Source organism: Coenobita brevimanus, chromosome 83, assembly GCF_032717465.1.
Source record: "Coenobita brevimanus isolate Jiangsu-jjx chromosome 83, ASM3271746v2, whole genome shotgun sequence".
In the NCBI taxonomy this organism is placed as follows: Eukaryota; Metazoa; Arthropoda; class Malacostraca; order Decapoda; family Coenobitidae; genus Coenobita; species Coenobita brevimanus.
The window spans coordinates 554,875-576,322 of record NC_137036.1 but is presented as its reverse complement, the minus strand read 5'-3'; the positions used below and the strand labels follow the sequence as shown (position 1 = coordinate 576,322).

The window sequence follows — 21,448 nt, the reverse complement described above, 5'->3', positions numbered from 1 at the left end:
AATGATGTTCTGTTAAAACAATTTGAATAATGAAGTTTAACCTAAAGTTTTATGAAGCTTAGGAAAGTTTTAACAGACCTAGAGACGTGGAGCTTTAGTTGCCGTCTCAGGTGTAGGGAAGTAAAGCTTTCACTATAGTTCCGGAAAGCTTAGGGTAGTGAGGCTGTATGTGCAGATTCAAAAGCTTACAATGAAGCTTAATATCCATGACTACGGAACTCTAATGGGCCGAAGCTTTACTGGGTGGATTTTAGTCGCCAGCAGACAACAGTATTCAGCTTTAAGATTTCTCGCTGTGAAGCTGTTAACGAAGACAATCTCAACCCCTTTCTATTTCCAAAGTTTACTGTAATGTTAAAAAGTCGTCTGAAGTAGCAAGGACATATTTGAGATATACCACTTGCGTTGTTAATAGCAGTTTCGAAAGACCTTGAGAACTGTGGCTGTAATGTTCCAGAAGACCTGAAGGAGCGGGGTTTCAACTGTACCTTCACAAAACTCAAGACAGTAAAGCTTTAGATGACAGATTTCGGTTGTAGGTGACGGTATATTAATTCCTAAATGTTACGTGGGAAGGATTTAACAAGAGGAAACTACAGGGGACAGATAACTAACCATGGGATGTCCAGTGCAATAGGTCACTCATCCATGCACAGCTCTGAACGAGATTTGAGATAAATCATAATGTAACCACTTTTAGTTTAATCATCATCATCAGCAGTAGCAGTAGCCTGAATTAGTCTACTGAAGGAAAAATGTCTCTCCCATCTTTTTCCACTCTCTATTACTTGAAAGTCTCATCCGTAAAATGGAGGGAACGTAGGAAACTGTTTTGAAAGGATGCAAGAAAGGTAACAGGATGATAAGAGACGCAGCAGAGGAATAAAGGATAAAAATGGCAGAATTTTGGTGGAAAGGGGGAAACAGGTTAGCAGGTAGAGAGAACACTTAATGAACCGTTGGAGATAGAGAATGAAAGCTGGGCAAGTGTAAGAGGTTAGAGAATGGCTGGGAGAAGAAGAGAGGCGAGTAGGAGGGAAGAAGTCAGTTGAACGAAAGTATCACATGCAGTGAAGAAAGTCAAAATAGTGAAAGCCTTAGAAATTGATGGGGTATGTAGTGAAATGCTGAAATACCGAGGAGCGTTAGTGACAGAATGGATATGGTAGACGTGCAGACTGGCCTTGGTGGAAAGTAGGATCCAGGAATATTGAACGTGGGGTTAATGGTTACCCTATACAAAAGAAAAGAGGAATGAGAAGTGTGTGGTAATATTCTCAGTACAATACGAAAAATACGTGGTAGGAGAGTTACTGAGTTAGGGTAATAACCAAGAAATGAGTTGGAGAAGAACATGGGGGTTTTAGGAAGAGAAGAGGCTGTGTAGATCAGATATTCATTCCAATATTATTAGTGGAAAAATATTTAGAGAAGAAGAAGTTGTAAATTGCCTTTATGGATCTGGAGAAAGCATGTGGCAGATTGGATAGACAGGGAATGTGGAAAGGATTAAAAATATATGGAGTGGATGCGAAGTTACTGAATGCTGTGAAGAGTATGTTTAAGATTGCTAGGGCTGCTATGTGTATGTGGATGCTATGTTAAGCGAGTTTCTTTACCTGGGTGTTGGATTCAAGCAGGGATGTCTCATGTCTCAGTGCTGCTCAGTTTATATAGGGAAGGAGTTATAAAAAAGGTATATGTTGGTGCATTTCAAGTGAGAGAAGGTATGGTGTGGGAACTTCCTATATTGTCTCTTACTGATGATACTGTCCTCATAAGTAATGATAAATGAACTGCAAGGCTCGGTGAATGAGTTTTGAAGTGTATGTATGAAACAGATTCTTAAAGTAAATTTAGATATGAGTTAAGTTATAGTCTCTGAAAGAAATGAAGTCACAGCATGCACAATGAAGCTGGATGGTGATGAAATAGAGAATAGAGAATACGCGTACCTAGGTAGTATGATGAATAAAGATGGAAGTTTAGAGGATGAAGTGCTTGAAAGGGTACAATAAGGCAAAAAGGTGGCTGGGTCACTGAATGCAGTGATGAGGAATACGGAAGTGAGGAGGGAAGTGAAAAAAAATTGCCGTGTGACAGTGCCGTGATCCCCACTCTAACATACAGAAGTGAAACAGGGGCCTTGTTGGTAGGATGCAAGTCAAGAGTGAGTGCAGTGGAAGTGAGTGATTTGAGAGGAGTAAGTAGCATTACATGGAGGGACAGACAGATATGCGAGAAAGTAAGGGAGTGTTGTGGTGTTGATGTGGGTGTGACTGAAAGTGCTAAGAGAAACACTGAGATGGTCTGGCCATGTGGAGAGGACTGAGTGTAAGAAACTGACCAGAATACTCTATGTGAGTGGGTAGAGAGGGGGAGACCCAGGATGTGATGAAGGGATGGAGTGGAGAGATGTATGAGATTGAGGGATGAGTTGGAGAGAGGGCAGCTAAATGGCAGAAAATAGGGCAACATGAAAGCAATTTATTTATGACCAACCCTTACCACACTGAGGTGTCTGGTAATAGACAGATAGATAGAGTGATAGACATATAGATAGATAGACAGACAGATAGACAGACAGACAGATAGATAGATAGACAGATAGACTGTTCTATTATGCATGGGGGGATACTGTGCATGGAGGATATTGTCCTAGAATGGTCTTGGTCGTTTTGTCAGAAAATGTCTTCATTTTCTTGGGTTGATATCGTAGCTGCCTTCACCAGCCATTAGTGAAAGACAAGACACCGTCTTCGGGGTGACTTATTTTCAGTCTAATAAAGAGACATCGTCTGTTAACTTTTCTTTCCAAAGGCTTTTCGTCTCATCAACTCTCCTCCTTTTACTGGCTCCCTTCAACCTCTGTCTCTTCGCCGCACTGTTTGTGTGTGTGTGTGTGTCCGACTCTGGGGAAAGGCTTCAGGGCCTATTTCTTGGGAGCAGTGATCTATCCCAAGTCCCGGTAGTCCTCCTACACCTCCACATGTCACCACTTCGGCACTAATACCCACCATCCATATTGAATACATGCTAGGGCTGTCTCATGCAGGACTGGTGTATTGGTATTAGCAGGGGTATTTTTACGACATGTCGGCAGGTCTTCTGGTAGATCAAGAAAGCCTGCTTTTTAGGAAATTCAGATCCTTAAACTGTTCCCTGCCCCAGCCGGGATTCGATCCTGGGTCCATTAGGACTGCAGGCCACCTCTCTACCGATTCAGCCACCGCCTCCCCCATCTTTATCTCTTTTCTATCGCCACTTGAATGGTCACTGTTCCTCTGAACTGTCTGCTTGCATCCCTCCACGTCTACTACGCACCCGTCTAGCAACAAACTCTCTTACTTTTCTGTCCAACTCTAATGCAAGAGTTAACTGTTACTCCCAGTCCTTCATGTATTCAACAGGTCAGCTCTGGAACTGTCTCCCCCTGTCTGTATTTCCTGTTGCTTATGATCTCCAGTCTTTCAAATGCTGTGTGTCCAGGCATCTCGAAATGATCGTATCTTGAATTTGGCTCTCTTTGGTGTTTTTTTTTTCTTGGAAGGAACAGTTTGTGGGCTCCTGGCCTTTGGTTCCTTCTTCCTTGCATAAAAAAAAAAAATATGTGTGCATTCATCCAAGTCCAGTTTGAAAAAATCATTCTATGATCAAGCAACGGCCCAATGTGTAATCAGCGCTAGGCACCTCTCAGCACCCCAACTGCAGCCTGCCAGCAACTGACACTCACCCACAACGATGTCATTTTGCTGCTGTGACGTGATGGTGACCAGGTCTGCCCTGGTGTTGAAGCTCTGGCAGCTGGTCCTGGCCTTGGACCAGGAGAGTAGGACCTCGCTGGTCCAGTAGCATTCGCCTGCCTCGTACACCATGTTGGACCGGCACAGTACTGAAGGAGAAAATTACACATTTATTATTGGTACTATTACTATTATTTGTAGTATCACTATCACTGTAATAGTAATAGTAGTAGTAGTAGTAGTAGTGGGAGGAGGAGGAGGAGAAGGAGGAGGAGGAGAAGGAGGAGGAGTTGTTGTAATAAGTTAATGCCTTACATTAGCCACGGGACAAACAGATCTAGCATATGGTTGGGAAGCACAGTGACTGGCGTGTTTGGGGTCAACAGATTGCAATGTGAAGAGTCTGCTTCTTCACAGCATAACTCTATACAACTCCTAAATGCTGGAAGTCAAATTAATTGGGCAGTAGGTGGTGGTGGTGGTAGTAGTAGTAGTATAGTAGTGGTAGTAGTAATAGCAGTGGTGGTGGTGGTGGTGGTAGTAGTAATGGTAGTGGAGGTGGTGGTTGTGGCAGTAGTAGTGGTGGTGGTGGTAACAGTAGTAGCAGTAGCAGTAACAGTAGTAGTTGTAGTAGTAGTAGTAGTAGTAGTAACAGTAGTGGTAGTATGTAACAAAGCAAGTAAGTACAGTATGAAAGAAAGTATATAAGTAAGAAATTAGCAGTATATAATCTTTCAGTGCCTGCTTTTCCCGAGGCAAAGCATGACATGACGTGGTGCAGTGTGGTGTGTGGAGTGCCTTCCTATCACACAGCGTAATTTATAGAAAACATCCGTGTGTGACAGCCAAACAACGTGCTTTGAAGAAACACAATCAGAATTCGATTTAAAGGACTAAATGGGGAATCAACTTGTCCCTTACTTGAAAATATCCCTTACTTGAAAATGTTCCTTACTTGAAAATGTTCCTTACTTGAAAATGTCCCTTACTTGAAAATGTTCCTTACTTGAAAATGTTCCTTACTTGAAAATGTTCCTTACTTGAAAATGTTCCTTACTTGAAAATGTTCCTTACTTGAAAATGTACCTTACTTGAAAATGGCCATTGTTTTACCACATATAAAGACAATCTTTTTATGAAATGCAATGATTGTTTCACTTATCTTACTTATTTATATGATTATGAATATTATTTTATGGGTACTGTATAAAGAAACATATTAATGTATAAAACCTAGACATTACGTGTCATTTTTGAATGGTCTTGCCCGTTTGTCAGGTAGAATATGGAGTCTCTTAAATTCGAAATCCCTTAATGGAGGTCCCTTAAATCGAGGTTTGAGTGTATAATTAACACTGTACCAGCCCCAGTCTTATACTTCCATTCCCTCACTGACGTCTTGCGGCTTGGTTCCCAGTAAAATCTGTCTTTCAATTAGACTACTTCTTCCTTAGCCTTTATCATTCTTTTTCTGTGCCTGCCCTCCCCTCTTCCTATTTCTCACCATCATCCACTCACTTGATGTAGTGCTGCCTACTTCTTCCTTAGCCTTTATCATTCTTTTCTGTGCCTGCCCTCCTCTCTTCCTATTTCTCACCATCATCCACTCACTTGATGTAGTGCTGCCTAGTTCTTCCTTAGCCTTTATCATTCTTTTTCTGTGCCTGCCCTCCTCTCTTCCTATTTCTCACCATCATCCACTCACTTGATGTAGTGCTGCCTACTTCTTCCTTAGCCTTTATCATTCTTTTCTGTGCCTGCCCTCCTCTCTTCCTATTTCTCACCATCATCCACTCACTTGATGTAGTGCTGCCTAGTTCTTCCTTAGCCTTTATCATTCTTTTTCTGTGCCTGCCCTCCTCTCTTCCTATTTCTCACCATCATCCACTCACTTGATGTAGTGCTGCCTAGTTCTTCCTTAGCCTTTATCATTCTTTTTCTGTGCCTGCCCTCCTCTCTTCCTATTTCTCACCATCATCCACTCACTTGATGTAGTGCTGCCTACTTCTTCCTTAGCCTTTATCATTCTTTTTCTGTGCCTGCCCTCCTCTCTTCCTATTTCTCCCATCTTTCCTGTCACTACTTATTGCTTTTCTTTCCGTTACAGGTGGCTTTACATTGAGTGACAAGCCAAATGGTTTCCTGTAAGCCAAGAAACCATTTACAACGCTGGGTGGTAACCATATAACCAAACCATACGTGCTCCCTACGTGTCAACAAGTGGGTTGGTGGAGGGTTAGTGCCCGTCCCTGTAAAACAAATAACTCATAGTCAAATGGCCACCCCGCACGGGAATATGGCGTCTGGCAATAGATAGATTGATAGACAGACCACGGATTGACTCAGTGTTTCACCTTTCTTGTCTTCAAAGCCTTTATGATTCATGTCACTAAAATATACCGATTATATTACTTCCGACTGAATACAATAACGTGTCTGCAAAGCCCTGGCATATGAATGTCAATATTTTAGACGTCTTTGGTGATAGGAAATGGTTAGACTGCATTCCACATTACGCAGCGTACATAACAAGGTAACACTGTCAAATTTCATTAAACTTTCACCCTGTGTTGTAAAAAGAGTGTCAGAATTGGTGTTTGTTTCGTTCCCTGCGATGCCAGGTTAACAGTGCTGTCTTTACCCCCCCCCCTCACTCCCATTATGTATTTTGGGGTGTTATTCTTGGGGGGAGGGTAGTCAAATGGTGGGTGACAGAGCGACTTGGAGGCGTTTTGTCTGTGGCCACCCTTTGCGGGATTAAGATAGATAGATTCTTGCTACCTCCACTGCATTAATCTTAGGAGTGACTTATCGAGCTAGATGGGTTACCAACGGCTTCCGTCACCACCGTCACAGTGAGAACTCTGCTAAAATGAACAAAATCGTATGAAGGAGGCAAGAACAAAGTGCAAATTACGTCATCATACTAAAAGGGTTAATTCCTGACTGGACACAATACTGCCAATTACAAGACTCAGTATTATTTTGCTACAAGATGGAGGGATGGGGTGGAGAGGTATATGAGAGAGGGGGGTGTGAGTTGGGTGCGGGGCAGTGAAATGGAGGGGGACAGGGCGACGTGGAGGCGATTTGTTTGTGGCCACCCCGAACGGGATTGAGGCGTCTGGCAATAGATAGATAGTATTATTTTCCTACAAGGCTTAGTTAAAAAAAAATAATGTACCTGCATCCAGACAACAATAATCAGCAGCTCTGGTAAACAACACATCGAACAGCTGTGATTAAAAATGATAAGTACAAATAAATCTATGGCCATGAATGTTCCTCGTTTACGAGTATCTTACAGGTCCTACAGGCATGACACTGTAATTTTAAGGACTGTAGGATTTCAATATAACGGATTCAGTTTTTCGAAATGTTATATGGGGGAGGAAATATGTTACGTTAGAATTAAACCATAAGTAGGCTTGCTTGTGTGTCCTAATTTCAAAAGATAACACTACCGCTAAACAACCTTTCGAAAAATTTAATCAGTGAAAGCTAAATCCAGCCGTCTGTAAAATCACAACGCCGCTACAAGCACACCCTCGCGGTAATTAGTGGGGCTGGAATACCACTCCATTTATTCGGAAGTTCAAACGTGTTAAAGGATAATTGAGGAAGGCATACAATGGTCAATAATTACTTCCTACTTCCAGCGTTCAGAACCGATGAAGCAATAATCGAACACTTTTAACCCATTCAGCCCGAAAATGTATTCTGCCCTTTTTGGTTTTGCTAAGGTTTGCTATCACCAGGCAATTCTGTTCAAAGTAGGGCAAATCTCAAGTAGTGAAAGAATTAATATCAGACGTATCGAACTACTCTCGTCTGAGAAGTCTCCGAAGCTGAATAAATTCGTCTGACGGCAGCATTAACAGAATGAATAATACGTCACTAGACTGGAGGGGTTAACTATTGTGGTTTAACATAAGAATCTCACAAGATTTTAACAAGGTGTTGAGAAGGTGCAATTAAACTACTGACCAGAACTGCATAGTCAACATCAACTGTCCTGTCCTATCTCCAGCTTGTCACTCGGAAAATATGTGGGTAAAGAGAAGCAGGTAATTGTTTTTTTTCCACAGATCATTTTTATCAGTGTTGTTTATCTGTGGAGTTATAATTCCAATTTTGACAGCCCATGGAGAAAAAATGAGATGGGCGACAGGACGTTCAATGCTGACTACATAATTTTCAAATCGACTGGAAGGCTTCGAATCAAGGTTCATTATTTAGAAGCCCCAGACGCGTAACATGACTGACTGAACATAATTTTCAAATCGACTGGAAGGCTTCGAATCACAGTTCATTGTTTCGGAACCCCAGATGCGTAAAGGGACCACCAGAGCCTGTATTTCAACTTACTCAGGGTAAATTTGCAGATGTAGTAGTGTTGCTCGGAGCACTTGTCACTTCTCCAGCGACCGTCATCGTCGGTCACGCCTGTGTTGGTTGAAATCTGGACAAAAAACATCATCATCTATTTATCATACCAATAAACAATGCACTGTAAATCCCAGACGTAGAGAGGACGTCATCATCACCATTATCGTAACTACATCATCACCATTACCATCAATACTATCGTCCTTGTCATCACCATTCCACTAACACCACATGCCCTATCACTAAACAGGCATCATCATCATCATCATATTTCAACAATAGCTCGCCTAGGATCCTGATATAGAAATAAAACCATAACTCTATTTCCCACCTGTATATGAGATGGGTCGGAGCCAGAGAGGGAAGTCATCTTTATCTTGACTTTCATTCCCACCTGCAGACACATTCTCAATTATCCTCCCACTTCTTCCTCCCACCTTTGTCCCTCTTGTTATTTAAGTCTCTCCATCCCATCTCTTTCCTCCTTCGTATTTCCTTCCTTCTTGCTTTTCCTCTTTCCTCCCTCTCAACCCTTTCCTTCCGTGCAACCTTTTCTTCCCGTTCACATTTTACTCTCTCCCTCCCTCTCCCTTTTCAACTTCTCTCCATTCTTATCTGTTTTCCTTTCCCGTTCCTCCCTCTCCCTCCATTCTCTCTCTCTCTCTCTCACCTTGCCACAGTGCTCTTCCGCTCCCCCATCAGGCTCTCCTTCCACCCAGTTGGTCCACGCAAGGGGTGATCCGTCAGTCCAGTACCAGCTGCCTCCATCATCATCATGCAGTCCCAACCAGGCGTGGCTGCGTGTGCTGCCCAGTACCTCTGTTGGAAAGTGAAGGTGAATCTCTCTCTTTCTCTCTCTCTCACACACACACACACACACGCACGCATACACAGAGTACATCCAACGCCACTAAAACAAAATATACCCATACTGAACATGACGTTTCCCAAGGCCGTATCACAATGTGGTTAGGACTCTATCTAGTTCCTGCGGCCAACAACACAGTATTCACCTTTTATGAGACATACGTGTGTATATATGCACCTTTATTGCATTTACAAGGTGTCCTGTGAAACGTGTGCCAAACTTCAGGACCAATTTTGAGAAAGAATTGCCGTATCAACATCGAGTTCAAGTCTCAACTGTTATCGACATACAACTGCTTAAAATCTTGTGAGTGAAAATGGGGTCCCTCATAATGCACCAATAATGTCGCTAGTAACTGTAGTTCAATAACGCCTGATATTGGACCCGTTACGGTATAGCAATTATTAGTTACAATAACCTCAGCGTGAAGTGTGGCACGGGTTGAACGGGACTGATGTACTGATGTGATGAGGAGGGGCAGACTGAGATGGTTCCAGCATGTGGAGAGGATGAAGGATGACAAGTGGGTACGGGATGTGAGAAGTGTGAACGTCGGGGGTAGGGTTGTAAGAGGCAGACTGAAAAAGACCTGGGAAGAGGTCATATAGTGTGACCTCAGGGATAAGGGAGTGAATAGGGAGGCTGCCAGAGATCACACAGCGTGGAGAGTCAAGCCAACGCATTCAAGCATGTTGCAGCCTTTATAAATGATGTGATGCTAGCAAACCTCCTTAGGTAAAAGAAGACAGTTCCATAACAAATGATATATAGATAGATCACTAGACAGACAGACATAGATAGATAGACAGATAGACAGACAGATGGATAGATAAACCACATATTGTGCCAGTTCACTCACGCTTGATGTATGTGTTTACATTCTGTTGATGTTGTTACGGAACAGAGAAAGATAACGTACACTTTAAGTGAGAACACCAAGAGTCACCACTGTCCCGTAAAGTTCCAGGTTCAAAACAAAAGAGTTAGGTAAAATTACAAGTTAAAGTTTAATGCACAAACTAACAACAAAACATTCAGGACTCATAAGGATAATGTAATGGCAAATAAACAGGTTAAATATATGGTTAACTGCAATAGCCTCTATTAACACGAAATTAGCAAGAGTAAATTTATCTAAGTCAGCCCTGATAAAATGAGATACCAGATAATACTCAGTGAATGCCAGATAAATTATTACAGATACAAACTATTATCAAAAATGACTGACATAAAGATCCATACATGAATTACAAAAACTTCACTAAGCCTACAAATTAAACTTATGCTATACAGTACAAGAAAAAATGCAATAACAGTAATACTCAAATTACACACAGCTGCTAGATGGTTGGAGATTTCTTGAGCACTCACAATAATAATATCTGTATAGGGGAGGACAGAGATGTGAACAAAGTGAGGAGCAGATCTAAGTGGCAATGATGCAGAGACTGAGCTCATTATATAGGGGCCAGCAGAGCCTGATACAACTTGTAATAAGGACGCGCAAATGAAGCGATGGGGACAAACGGTCGACAATCCCGCACTGAATAACAGAAAGGACGACTTACTCTACTATAACGGTAGAAGGGGGGGGACTGAGGCAGAACACGCTCGTGATCAAACATGCAGCATACTGTGCGTTAAAATTACACAAAGGATGATGAAATCATAGGCTATGTAACACCTCCCCACAAAGAAAAAGAAATTTACAAAGGAAATTTCTTATTACTCTAAAACAATCTGTCTAAAGTCTAGATAAGCAATCTGCAATAACATTTTCTTTCCCCTTGACATGTTGTATGTCTAATGAATACTCCTGAAGAAGTAGACTCCATCTTGTCAATCTCTGATTTTTATCTTTAAACTTACTAAGGAATTTCAGTGGGTTGTGATCGGTATAAATGACTATGGGGTCAAAACCAGAACACAAATAAAATGAAAACTGCTGTAAACCCAAAATCAAGGCCAAAAGCTCTTTCTCAATAGTGGAGTAGTTCTTTTGAGGTGGAGTGAACTTCTTACTGTAATAAGATACAGGATGTTCAATACCCTGATCATCCTCTTGCAGCAAAACAGCCCCAGCTCCTGTATCACTTGCATCAACAGCCATCTTAAAAGGCTTAGCAAAATTTGGAGTAGCGAGCACTGGCTGACTTAATAGAATAGCTTTAAGTTTGTTGAAAGAGGATTCACAGTTATCGGTCCAGACAAATTCAACTCCCTTTTTCAGTAGGTCTGTAAGTGGTGATACAAGAATAGAAAAGTTAAGAACAAATCTCCTGTAATAACCTACCATTCCCAAAAATCTTTGTAGCTCTTTCCTACTTTTAGGTCTGGGAAGATCACTTATAACCTGAACCTTAGCTCCTGGTGGTGCAACATGTCCATCACCAATTACATACCCAAGGTACTGAACTTTAGCTTGACCAAACTCACACTTTGATAAATTAGCTACAAGATTAGCCTGAACTAAACGGTCAAGAAATTTACTGACATGGCATAGATGATCTTTCCAGTTGTCACTGAAGATTAATACATCATCAATATAAACAACACACCCTGCCAAACCCTCTGTTACAACATTCATGAGCTTCTGAAATGTGGCTGGTGCATTCTTCATACCATACGGCATTACTGAACATGCAAAAGCCTTTCCTAATGTTACAAAACATGAGATCTCCCTAGCACGTTCAGTCATAGGTACTTGCCAGTATCCCTTTAACAAATCAAACTTACTTATGTACCTAGCCTTTCCAATCTTGTCTATGCAATCTTCCACACGAGGGAGAGGGTAAGTGTCTGTTTTGGTTATCTGATTAACACGTCTGTAGTCGATGCAAAGCCGCTGTGACCCACCTGGCTTAGGGACCAGAGTGACAGGAGAACTCCACTCGCTCTGACAGGGCTCAATCATCTTGTGGTCCAACAGGTAGCCAAGCTCCTTCTGGATGAGAGGAACTTTCACTGGGTTCACACGGTAAGGAGGCAGTTTAATTGGCTTTGCGTCTCCAACATCGACATCATGCATCAACACAGTGGTTCTTCCTGGAGTGGCACGGAACACTTGCGGGTACTCCTGCAGTAATGCCGAAAACTCCTGCCTTTCCTTGGGTGGTAGATGAGAAAGCTTAGTCTGGAGATCATTCATGATATCAGGATTCTTCCCCAAACTATCACTCAGGCTCATACTGCATGGGAGAGCTTCACTTGCAGACTCGGGTGGAACAGCTACAGTGCAGACTGGATTATTTTCGTCCCGCCTGTGATATAACTTTAGCATGTTGATGTGACATAGTTGCTTGCTCTTTCTACGATCTGGTGTGGCGATGACATAGCTGACATCACTGAGTTTCTTCTCCACGAAATAAGGGCCACTAAACTTGGCTTGAAGAGGTTGCCCATGAACTGGTAGCAGAATCAAAACCTGATCTCCTGGCTGAAAGTGGCGTAACCTGGACTTCTTATCATACCAAGTCTTCATCTTCTCCTGAGCAGCTCCTAAATTCTCTCTCGCCAGCTGTAAAGCAGTGGACAGCCGTTCTTTGAAATTCATCACATACTCCAGCAGGTTGACGTCATCTTCCTCCGACAGCCAGCATTCCTTGAGTAGCTTAAGGGGTCCTCTTACTTCATGGCCAAACAGTAGTTCAAAAGGTGAGAAGCCCAGTGATTCATTTGGAGATTCTCTTGCAGCAAACACAACGAATGGAAGACCCTTATCCCAGTCTTTCTGATGTTCCAAACAGTATTTCTTGAGCATCGATTTGAGTGTTTGATGATATCTCTCCAACGCTCCTTGGGTCTGGAGATGGTAAGCTGAAGACGTGATCTGGGTGATGCCCAACTCTTTCAGAGACTGCTTGAAAATGTTTGACATGAAATTACTTCCTCGGTCTGACTGTACCTCCTTGGGCAGACCAAACTTTGTGAAGAACCCTAGCATTTCCTTAACCACGTTCTTTGCTGAGATATTTCTAAGTGGAATGGCTTCAGGATAACGAGTAGCCATATCAATCAGGGTCAACACATAAGAAAATCCTGAAGAAGTCTTAGGAAGAGGGCCCACAATATCCACCAACACACGGGTGAAAGGCGCCTCAAAAGGAGGAATGGGAACTAGAGGTGCAACCTTTTCGGTCTGATTACACTTCCCCACAACTTGACAGGTGTGACAAGACTTACAATACCAGGAAACATCCCTGAAGATACCTGGCCAGTAGAAGTGTTTCAAAATGCGTGCCACAGTCTTCCTCACTCCAAGGTGTCCTGCCAGACTGGAATCATGAGCCACTCGAATGATATCCTGCCTACAAACACGAGGGATGACAACTTGATGTACAACCTCCCATTCACAGTCGGCTGATGCTGTTGGGGGTCTCCACTTCCTCATAAGTACTCCTGACTTTACATAATAACAAGTAGAAGCACCGGCTGACTTCTTCTTCACTGTAAGCAGAGTTAGCTAGACCTTTCAACTCAGGGTCAGCAACCTGCAACTCAACCAACTCTTGACGAGACAAATTATCAACACTACGGGGTACTGCCTCATCTGGTGAGTGGTCCAAATTAGCAAGAAAAGTGTCAGCTAGGATAACATCATCATCATCATTATCCTCTAAATCACCAGTAACTTTAGACTTAGCCCTAGTGACAGCACATGCAGGGAACACATCAGGGACATCACAATCCTGGGACGCAGCCACTGGCTCACTAGACAACTGAGGAGCTGGACACACTTGACTTCCACCAATATCATTTCCAAGTAAGAAAGTTACACCTGACATTGGGAGTGTCTCAACCAACCCAACCATAACAGAACCATTAACAAAACCAGACTCTAAATTCACTCTGCACAGAGGGACAGAGAAGTAATTATTCCCTACACCTTGTAAGATTACAGTTTCATCAGAGGAATTAAAATTAGAGCCTAGAACACTGGTCAGCATAAGGGATTGGCAAACACCTGTATCACGATATATTTTAACTGATTTCCTGTCATTACTGTCCAGAGGACTGACAAAACCATCAGACAGGAAATTAGCACATGAACTCTTGAGAGTGTCACCCACGTTACTGCTCAAAAGAGGAGCTCCATCATGAGAATTTAAGTTACCCCTCAAAGCAGGTTCAGTTAACTCAGTTAAAGAATTCTGGGAACTCTCAAGAGTGGACACTAGACCAATTGACTGAATATTTAAAGACTCCTTTTTGTTCACATCACGCTGTCTCCTGAAACATCTCTCCGTAGTATGACCAAGCTTACTACAATAAGTACATTTACTTTTCTGAAATCTAGAGGTGAAGCTGGTATTTACTTCCTGAGAAACATCATCCTTATTCTCTTTCCTGTTACCTGTACTCTGAGTAGAGGCAACGTACTTACTCTCAGCTTTCCCTTTTTCTCTAGAATATCTCTTGTGAGTGAGAACATACTCATCAGCTAAAACTGCAGCATCAGACAAATTATCTATTCTTTTCTCATCAAGATATAGGCTTACATCTTTATAAATACACCTTTTGAAGTCCTCCAGCAAAATCATCTGCTTAAATTTGTCAAAATCAGAATCCACATTCTTAGAATTTAACCACTGCTCTAACAAATCTTCTTTGATTTTTGCATACTCAACATGGGATTGCTTATCTTGCTTGTAAGTTGTCCTAAATTTTACTCTATAGGCTTCAGGAACAAGCTCATAGGCCTTAAGAATCAAGCTCTTAACTACATCATAATTATCAGATTGATCCTGGGGCAAAGATGCATAAGTTACTTGAGCTTTACCGGTGAGAACAGTTTGAAGGAGTACTGGCCAATACTCCTTAGGCCAATTAAAACCTGTAGCTACCCTCTCAAACAACTGAAAATACTTTGTTAAATCAGATTCATTAAAAGGAGGGACAAGTTTAACATTTTTAGCCACATCAAAATCATCAGAGCTAGATGATCCAGTTCCACCTTGTTTCATGCGATACTCATGGTCTGCCTGAATCCTAGCAAGTTCAACTTGTGCCTGTATCTGTGCCTCCTGAATCCGAACCTGAGATTCCGCCTCCTTAGCCTGAGACTCAGCCTCCTTAGCACGTGCTTGAAATTCAGCCTCCTGAATACGAGCCTGAGACTCCGCCTGCTTAGCATTTGCCTGAAATTCAGCTTCTTTAGCACGAGCCTCCTGCAGAGCTAGCTGTAACTTAGCTAATTCAATCTGCGTTTGCTCATTTGGAGGAGTTACATTAAACAAGCTTTTATTAATCATGCCAACAATTTGATCCTTAGAATGATGAGAGTGAACTGCAATTCCCAATTGTTGAGCAACAAGCTTAAGTTCATTCTTTGTTCTGTTTTCTATATCACACACTGTTTGCACATTTGACAAAAAGTCCTTGGCTTCATCAAGTGTAGAAATAGTAGCCATCATGAATATATCACAGTCACAAAATATCAAACAATATCCTTATGATAATATCCTGAATATCCTGATATGAGGTCGCCAAATTTATGTTACGGAACAGAGAAAGATAACGTACACTTTAAGTGAGAACACCAAGAGTCACCACTGTCCCGTAAAGTTCCAGGTTCAAAACAAAAGAGTTAGGTAAAATTACAAGTTAAAGTTTAATGCACAAACTAACAACAAAACATTCAGGACTCATAAGGATAATGTAATGGCAAATAAACAGGTTAAATATATGGTTAACTGCAATAGCCTCTATTAACACGAAATTAGCAAGAGTAAATTTATCTAAGTCAGCCCTGATAAAATGAGATACCAGATAATACTCAGTGAATGCCAGATAAATTATTGCAGATACAAACTATTATCAAAAATGACTGACATAAAGATCCATACATGAATTACAAAAACTTCACTAAGCCTACAAATTAAACTTATGCTATACAGTACAAGAAAAAATGCAATAACAGTAATACTCAAATTACACACAGCTGCTAGATGGTTGGAGATTTCTTGAGCACTCACAATAATAATATCTGTATAGGGGAGGACAGAGATGTGAACAAAGTGAGGAGCAGATCTAAGTGGCAATGATGCAGAGACTGAGCTCATTATATAGGGGCCAGCAGAGCCTGATACAACTTGTAATAAGGACGCGCAAATGAAGCGATGGGGACAAACGGTCGACAATCCCGCACTGAATAACAGAAAGGACGACTTACTCTACTATAACGGTAGAAGGGGGGGACTGAGGCAGAACACGCTCGTGATCAAACATGCAGCATACTGTGCGTTAAAATTACACAAAGGATGATGAAATCATAGGCTATGTAACAATGTCCAGACCCAGTTCACTCTCTCTCTCTCTCGTACTCACTCCACACAAAAGAAACTCCATTTCTTCATTTATCTTTTTTTACATTAACGTATAGTCAGTTTGTATGCATATGGCAAAGATTCCTAACTTCCTTCATCTCATTTGGCAGCCGAGTGTAGTCAAACTGGAGGGTTAATTTGACTAGTAACCAAGGACACTCACTCCTAACTCATAACTTAGGTTAATTGAATTTCATGTAATCTTGACGTGGAATTGACGCTGCGAAAAAGGCACAGTTTGTCATGATGAAGGAAACTGAATATAATTACTCACAGACGAAGTGTTATTGATATATACCACCTCAGTCTCCCCACCTACCCCTTTATTACCTCGCTATTCACACTATGGCAGTCAAGAGAGAGAGAGAGACAGAGAGAGACAGAGATCCTTTATGACAACTCACGCTCTATGTATGCGTTCTCGTCAGCGTTGGTGATGGAGGCGAGGTCACTCTCCCTGTTGCTGTGGCAGTGGGAGGCGGCCGCATCCCAGCTCGACATTTCATCCGAGAAATAGTAGCAGCTGTCACCGTAGAAAACCCAGCCATCGGGACACTTAGCTGAGGGTGAAAAGAGTGCGGGAATAGATTAACACCCTTGGAAATTGTATGGAAATAGATTAACACCCTTGGAAATTGTAGGGAAATAGATTAACACCCTTGGAAATTGATTGACGCAGTTGGAAATTGTAAGGAAAAGATTAACACCCTTGTAGATTGATTGGCGCCGTTGGAAATTGTAGAGAAATAGATTAATGCCCTTGGAAACTGTAGGGAAATTGACTGGAAATTTTAGGGAAATAGATGAACACCCTTGGGAACTGTAGGGAAATTGATTGATAACTGTGGGGAAATTAACACCCTGGAAATTGTAGGGAAACTGCGTAACACCCTCTTCCCCCCTGCAGTAAAAAAAGACTCATCATTATAAGATCAAGGCAGATAAATGGTGTTTAGTCCAGTCCATATAATACACGAAAAGGAGCTTAACACTGCGGCATCTTATACGGGTACATCATCCTTATCACCACCACTTTCGTTCACTCAGTTTAGGAAGATTCTTGAACTGGTGAGGTAAAATACAGTCTTCATTACATTCTTCACTACACGAGGACACTCCTGAGCTTAACACAGCGGCCGGGAGAGACACAGCAGAAGGTAAAGACGTCACAAACTTCAAGAATTCAACAATGTCCACAATAACTACAGCCGGTCTCCCTAACAGTTAAAGATCAGTATTCATTTTGGCTTGGCTGCACGTTTTACTCACCACTTCAGCCCGAGGCCATCTTTATCTGATATTCTTACTAACACCTGGCTATTCTGCAGTATTTGGGTCGAGGCTGGGCTACCGGACTCCAATATATATAATCCTTTGACGAGTGAATATTTCACTTTATTCTTATCGATACTGACCCTTAATTAAGTCTCCCTAAAGCTAAGTGTAATCAGCCAGTGGTAATTATAATGAATCAGGATATCACTGAACTGAAAGTGTTAGTGGAGATTGCTTCCAGCCCCTTCACTACAGAATATCTCTCTTCTAACCTAAACCAGTTGTCCTAAAATAGCCTGAATGAAAATACACATCATCATACTGAAGGATTGGAAGTGTGGAGTCATGGCTTACCCTCTGGTGCAACGGGAGGCTGTGGACCCACGTAGTTTGGACCTGCGGAGAGAAGACAATTAAATACTACTGTCAACATCGTCTCCACCAATACCACCATCGTCGTCATCGCCATTATCACTGTTTCCCCACTAATCAATGGACTCTGAGGATCCATTAAAGAGGGAAAAAGAAAGCAGTCTTAGTACTAGAACCATCAACGGAGAATCAAATGGGCCACATATCCATTTATTCAATATTACTGCCTTCCAAACAAAATTATGGCTCCAACACAGTGATTTACAGGACCAGTGAAAAGCAGTCTGGGGTCATGGGGAAATAAAGAAATGATTATCTTTCTTCTGTTCCCATAAAAGTAACACAGCAAGTATACACATCCTAAGCCCTCACCATTTACCATGTGTTTCATCATCATTATCCCAGAACTCATCCCACTGGAAAATGTGGAGTGAGGCAGGAACCAGGGAGAAAAAAGTGAGCTAATAAACAGCATGCCCAGTGCAATGAGCCACACACTCATTCATATGCAACTGAAGCCTTGGGAATCCTGGCTGCACCTCAGTGGCATATCCAGCTTTATATATTTTCACCGACGCCATGATCAACTACGCACATAAAGTAAAATGATGCCAACAGCTTCATAAAATCGTGACACCCTTTACTGGACCAGGAAACTCTTCATGCTTGTCATTTTACTTATCGAACTTATTTTTAACAACTGTAGGAAATTCAGTTAAACTTCTCATGCAAACAGACAGTCGTGTCATGTCAGTGTAAAATTTAACTTGCCCCTCGCATCCTGGCCCTGTTCATCAGCTTGGTAATAGCTGAAGGAACAGCATCACCCTGTATCAGTCCACAACTGGATCATGGCATCTCCAAATTTTCCCTTTCATAGCTACAATAATGAGCAAACAATACTGTCTCATTTTGTAGTAAAATAAAAATTACTTAACATGTCAATCACTAAATAATTTTGTCACACATCTACTAAGCTCACTCCTTCTCCAACAAAAGTTCCGCCTCTGTGTGTGTGTGTGTGTGTGTGTGTGTGTGTGTGTGTGTGTGTGTGTGTGTGTGTGTGTGTGTGTGTGTGATATTCATTAATAAATACCAGTTTATCACCGACTACCCACCCTTCTTCTCACAGATGAATGCACGACGGGTGCTGCACTGGACGTCATTCCACTTGCCTGTGCCCGTGTACATCTCTGAGGACAGAAGGAAGGAACACATTATCAACCGCTATGAAAGTACGACAAATGTGGTTTTTACGTCAATGCTTAAACACTCGCTCACGCCTACGATGGGGTGAGGTAGGGTCTAGGAACAGCAAAATATAAAGCGCAAAACAGAGGAAGCAGCAAACACGTTCCACACAAGGGGCTGCTCAGTTACACATCATTCAAGCCATCAAACTCCTGACTACATTTCACAAGCAAGTCATCCACACAATTTTTAGGGCTATTCTCACTCTATAGGTCGTGTGAGGACAATGGGGACAAGAAACGTTTTTAGAACAGCACTGCCAAGTAACAGGGAGCTTTCCGTCACAGTAAACAGTTTTCAGGGTAACTAATATTATGGAATCTTTTGTGGCTATCTATGGCATTATTTGTGTCTGGTGTAAATCTCTACGTTTCAGAGTCCCTTCCTGTGGAGTGGAGCTGGTGTGGTTGTTTCTTCTAAATGCGCTTCATATATAATTATATTTGTGGAAAAGAGGCATTACATCCACCAATATGGCAATATAGGGATGCTAATGCCTTGTCATGGGCTTTTCAACACTTGCTTCGTCCATTTTTATCCCTTATTCATTATTTAACATCCTTCATTTTCATAACTCATTTTCTCACACACTCGTATATCATCCGCATCAATCACCTTGGCCAACTATCATAATGGCAAAGCTAACCATTTACAATGCTGGGTGGTAACCATATAACCAAACCATACGTGCTCCCTACGTGTCAAGTGGGTTGGTGGAGGGTTAGTGCCCCTCCCTGTAAAACAAATAACTCAGAGTCAAATGGCCACCCTATACGGGATTATGGCGTCTGGCAATAGATAGATAGATAGATAGATATCCCCCTTTTTGTGGTAATAATTCAGCCTTGAAGATGGTGTGCATTACTTTGAGCAGATTATCCGGTACACTATTATTTGTGAGTCACATCCACAGCTGACTTGTTTACATCACAGTGAAAAAATACTCCAGCATTGAAAGCTTCAGTGGGGGTTATAACTCTCACGAAAGATTCCTTGTCAGTTGTTTAAATACGGCTCACGTTAATGGCTCGTACACTGGGCAAGCACAACACCAGATGTGTCTATGGCAGAGGATACAAAGCGATTTCACTGGTCAGCATCATGACATGAAACAGCGACAGTGGAGGCGGCTGTTGTTGCTGTTGTGGAAGCCCGGTCTGTCTGATTGAGCAGACCTATCAACTGCAGGCAAGCAACCACTCAGCAGGGCCATCCTGTGCAGGGAGCCATTGTTCCCTTGCTGTAGATACCGCCTCGTCACAGTGAAGCACGGGAGAAATTGTGGAGGTTTGGTTCCCGGATGAATGCCGCACTTGCTCTCTCCACCCAGTTAACAGGAGCACCACAGCAGACTCCACAACACCCTGTTATTTGCTTATATGGTTAACACCCAGCGCTGTACATGATTCCTAGGAAAGCACTAGGCTTGTCACTCAGTGTAGTGCTACCTTATGTGGAAAGAAGAGAAATAAAAAGTGACCGAATGGATGTGAGAAGCAGGCAGAGCGGAGGTAAAAGAAAACGAATGATAAATGTGAAGGAAGAGGTAGGCAGCACTACATGGAGTGGATGATGGTCGCCACCACCTACCACCAAGGAAGCGGCCATGAATGTGATTCATACAACACCATACGGACATAGTACAACGGATATGTATTCACAATACCGGATAATCTATTAACACTCAAAGGGCACATACCTCCTCCAAGGTTTCAAAGTCCACGGCCATATTTTATCACTCAAATTTTATAAGTGTTGTGATTTTACAATACTGTTTTTGATGACCTAGTATAAGAGATGTCAAATCACAAGTCACGCTATATTTAGGGTATCACTTAACTGTATATGTAGGACGCAAAATTACATGTTGAGTTTTATTTGCGATGCTAAAATATACACAGGATGTTATGGTATAGGTCAGGTTATACGCACTAGTAATTATTTAAGCTGTGAAGTTTTATATATATATATATATATATATATATATATATATATATATATATATATATATATATATATATATATATATATATATATATACAGTATACATTATATTCTAAGAATGTGCTATGTGAGGCTTAATATAATATTTGTGTCCTTCTTAACGGCAATGGTCTTTAATCCTGATACTGCCAGCTCCCTTGATTCAGGATAAGGGACCTTTAGTGCAAGTGTTAATTATGCCTCACTAATCCTTCACTATTATCAACAGTTCCTTAGTGTAA

The 21,448-nt window shown here is 41.8% G+C and overlaps 1 protein-coding gene across 1 annotated transcript in view; it reads right to left on the bottom strand.

Moving 5' to 3' along the window:
- The window catches only part of LOC145409809 (uncharacterized), a 116,968-nt gene that overhangs the window by 59,948 nt on the left and 35,572 nt on the right, over nt 1-21,448 (bottom strand). The window contains exons 15-19 of the mRNA XM_080280115.1: nt 19,091-19,165; nt 17,955-17,996; nt 16,730-16,885; nt 8,112-8,189; nt 3,734-3,892 (exon numbers count right to left, since the gene is read on the bottom strand). Of these exons, the coding sequence (XP_080136241.1) occupies nt 3,734-3,892; nt 8,112-8,189; nt 16,730-16,885; nt 17,955-17,996; nt 19,091-19,165 (510 nt within the window). The remainder of the gene's footprint in view (nt 1-3,733; nt 3,893-8,111; nt 8,190-16,729; nt 16,886-17,954; nt 17,997-19,090; nt 19,166-21,448) is intronic.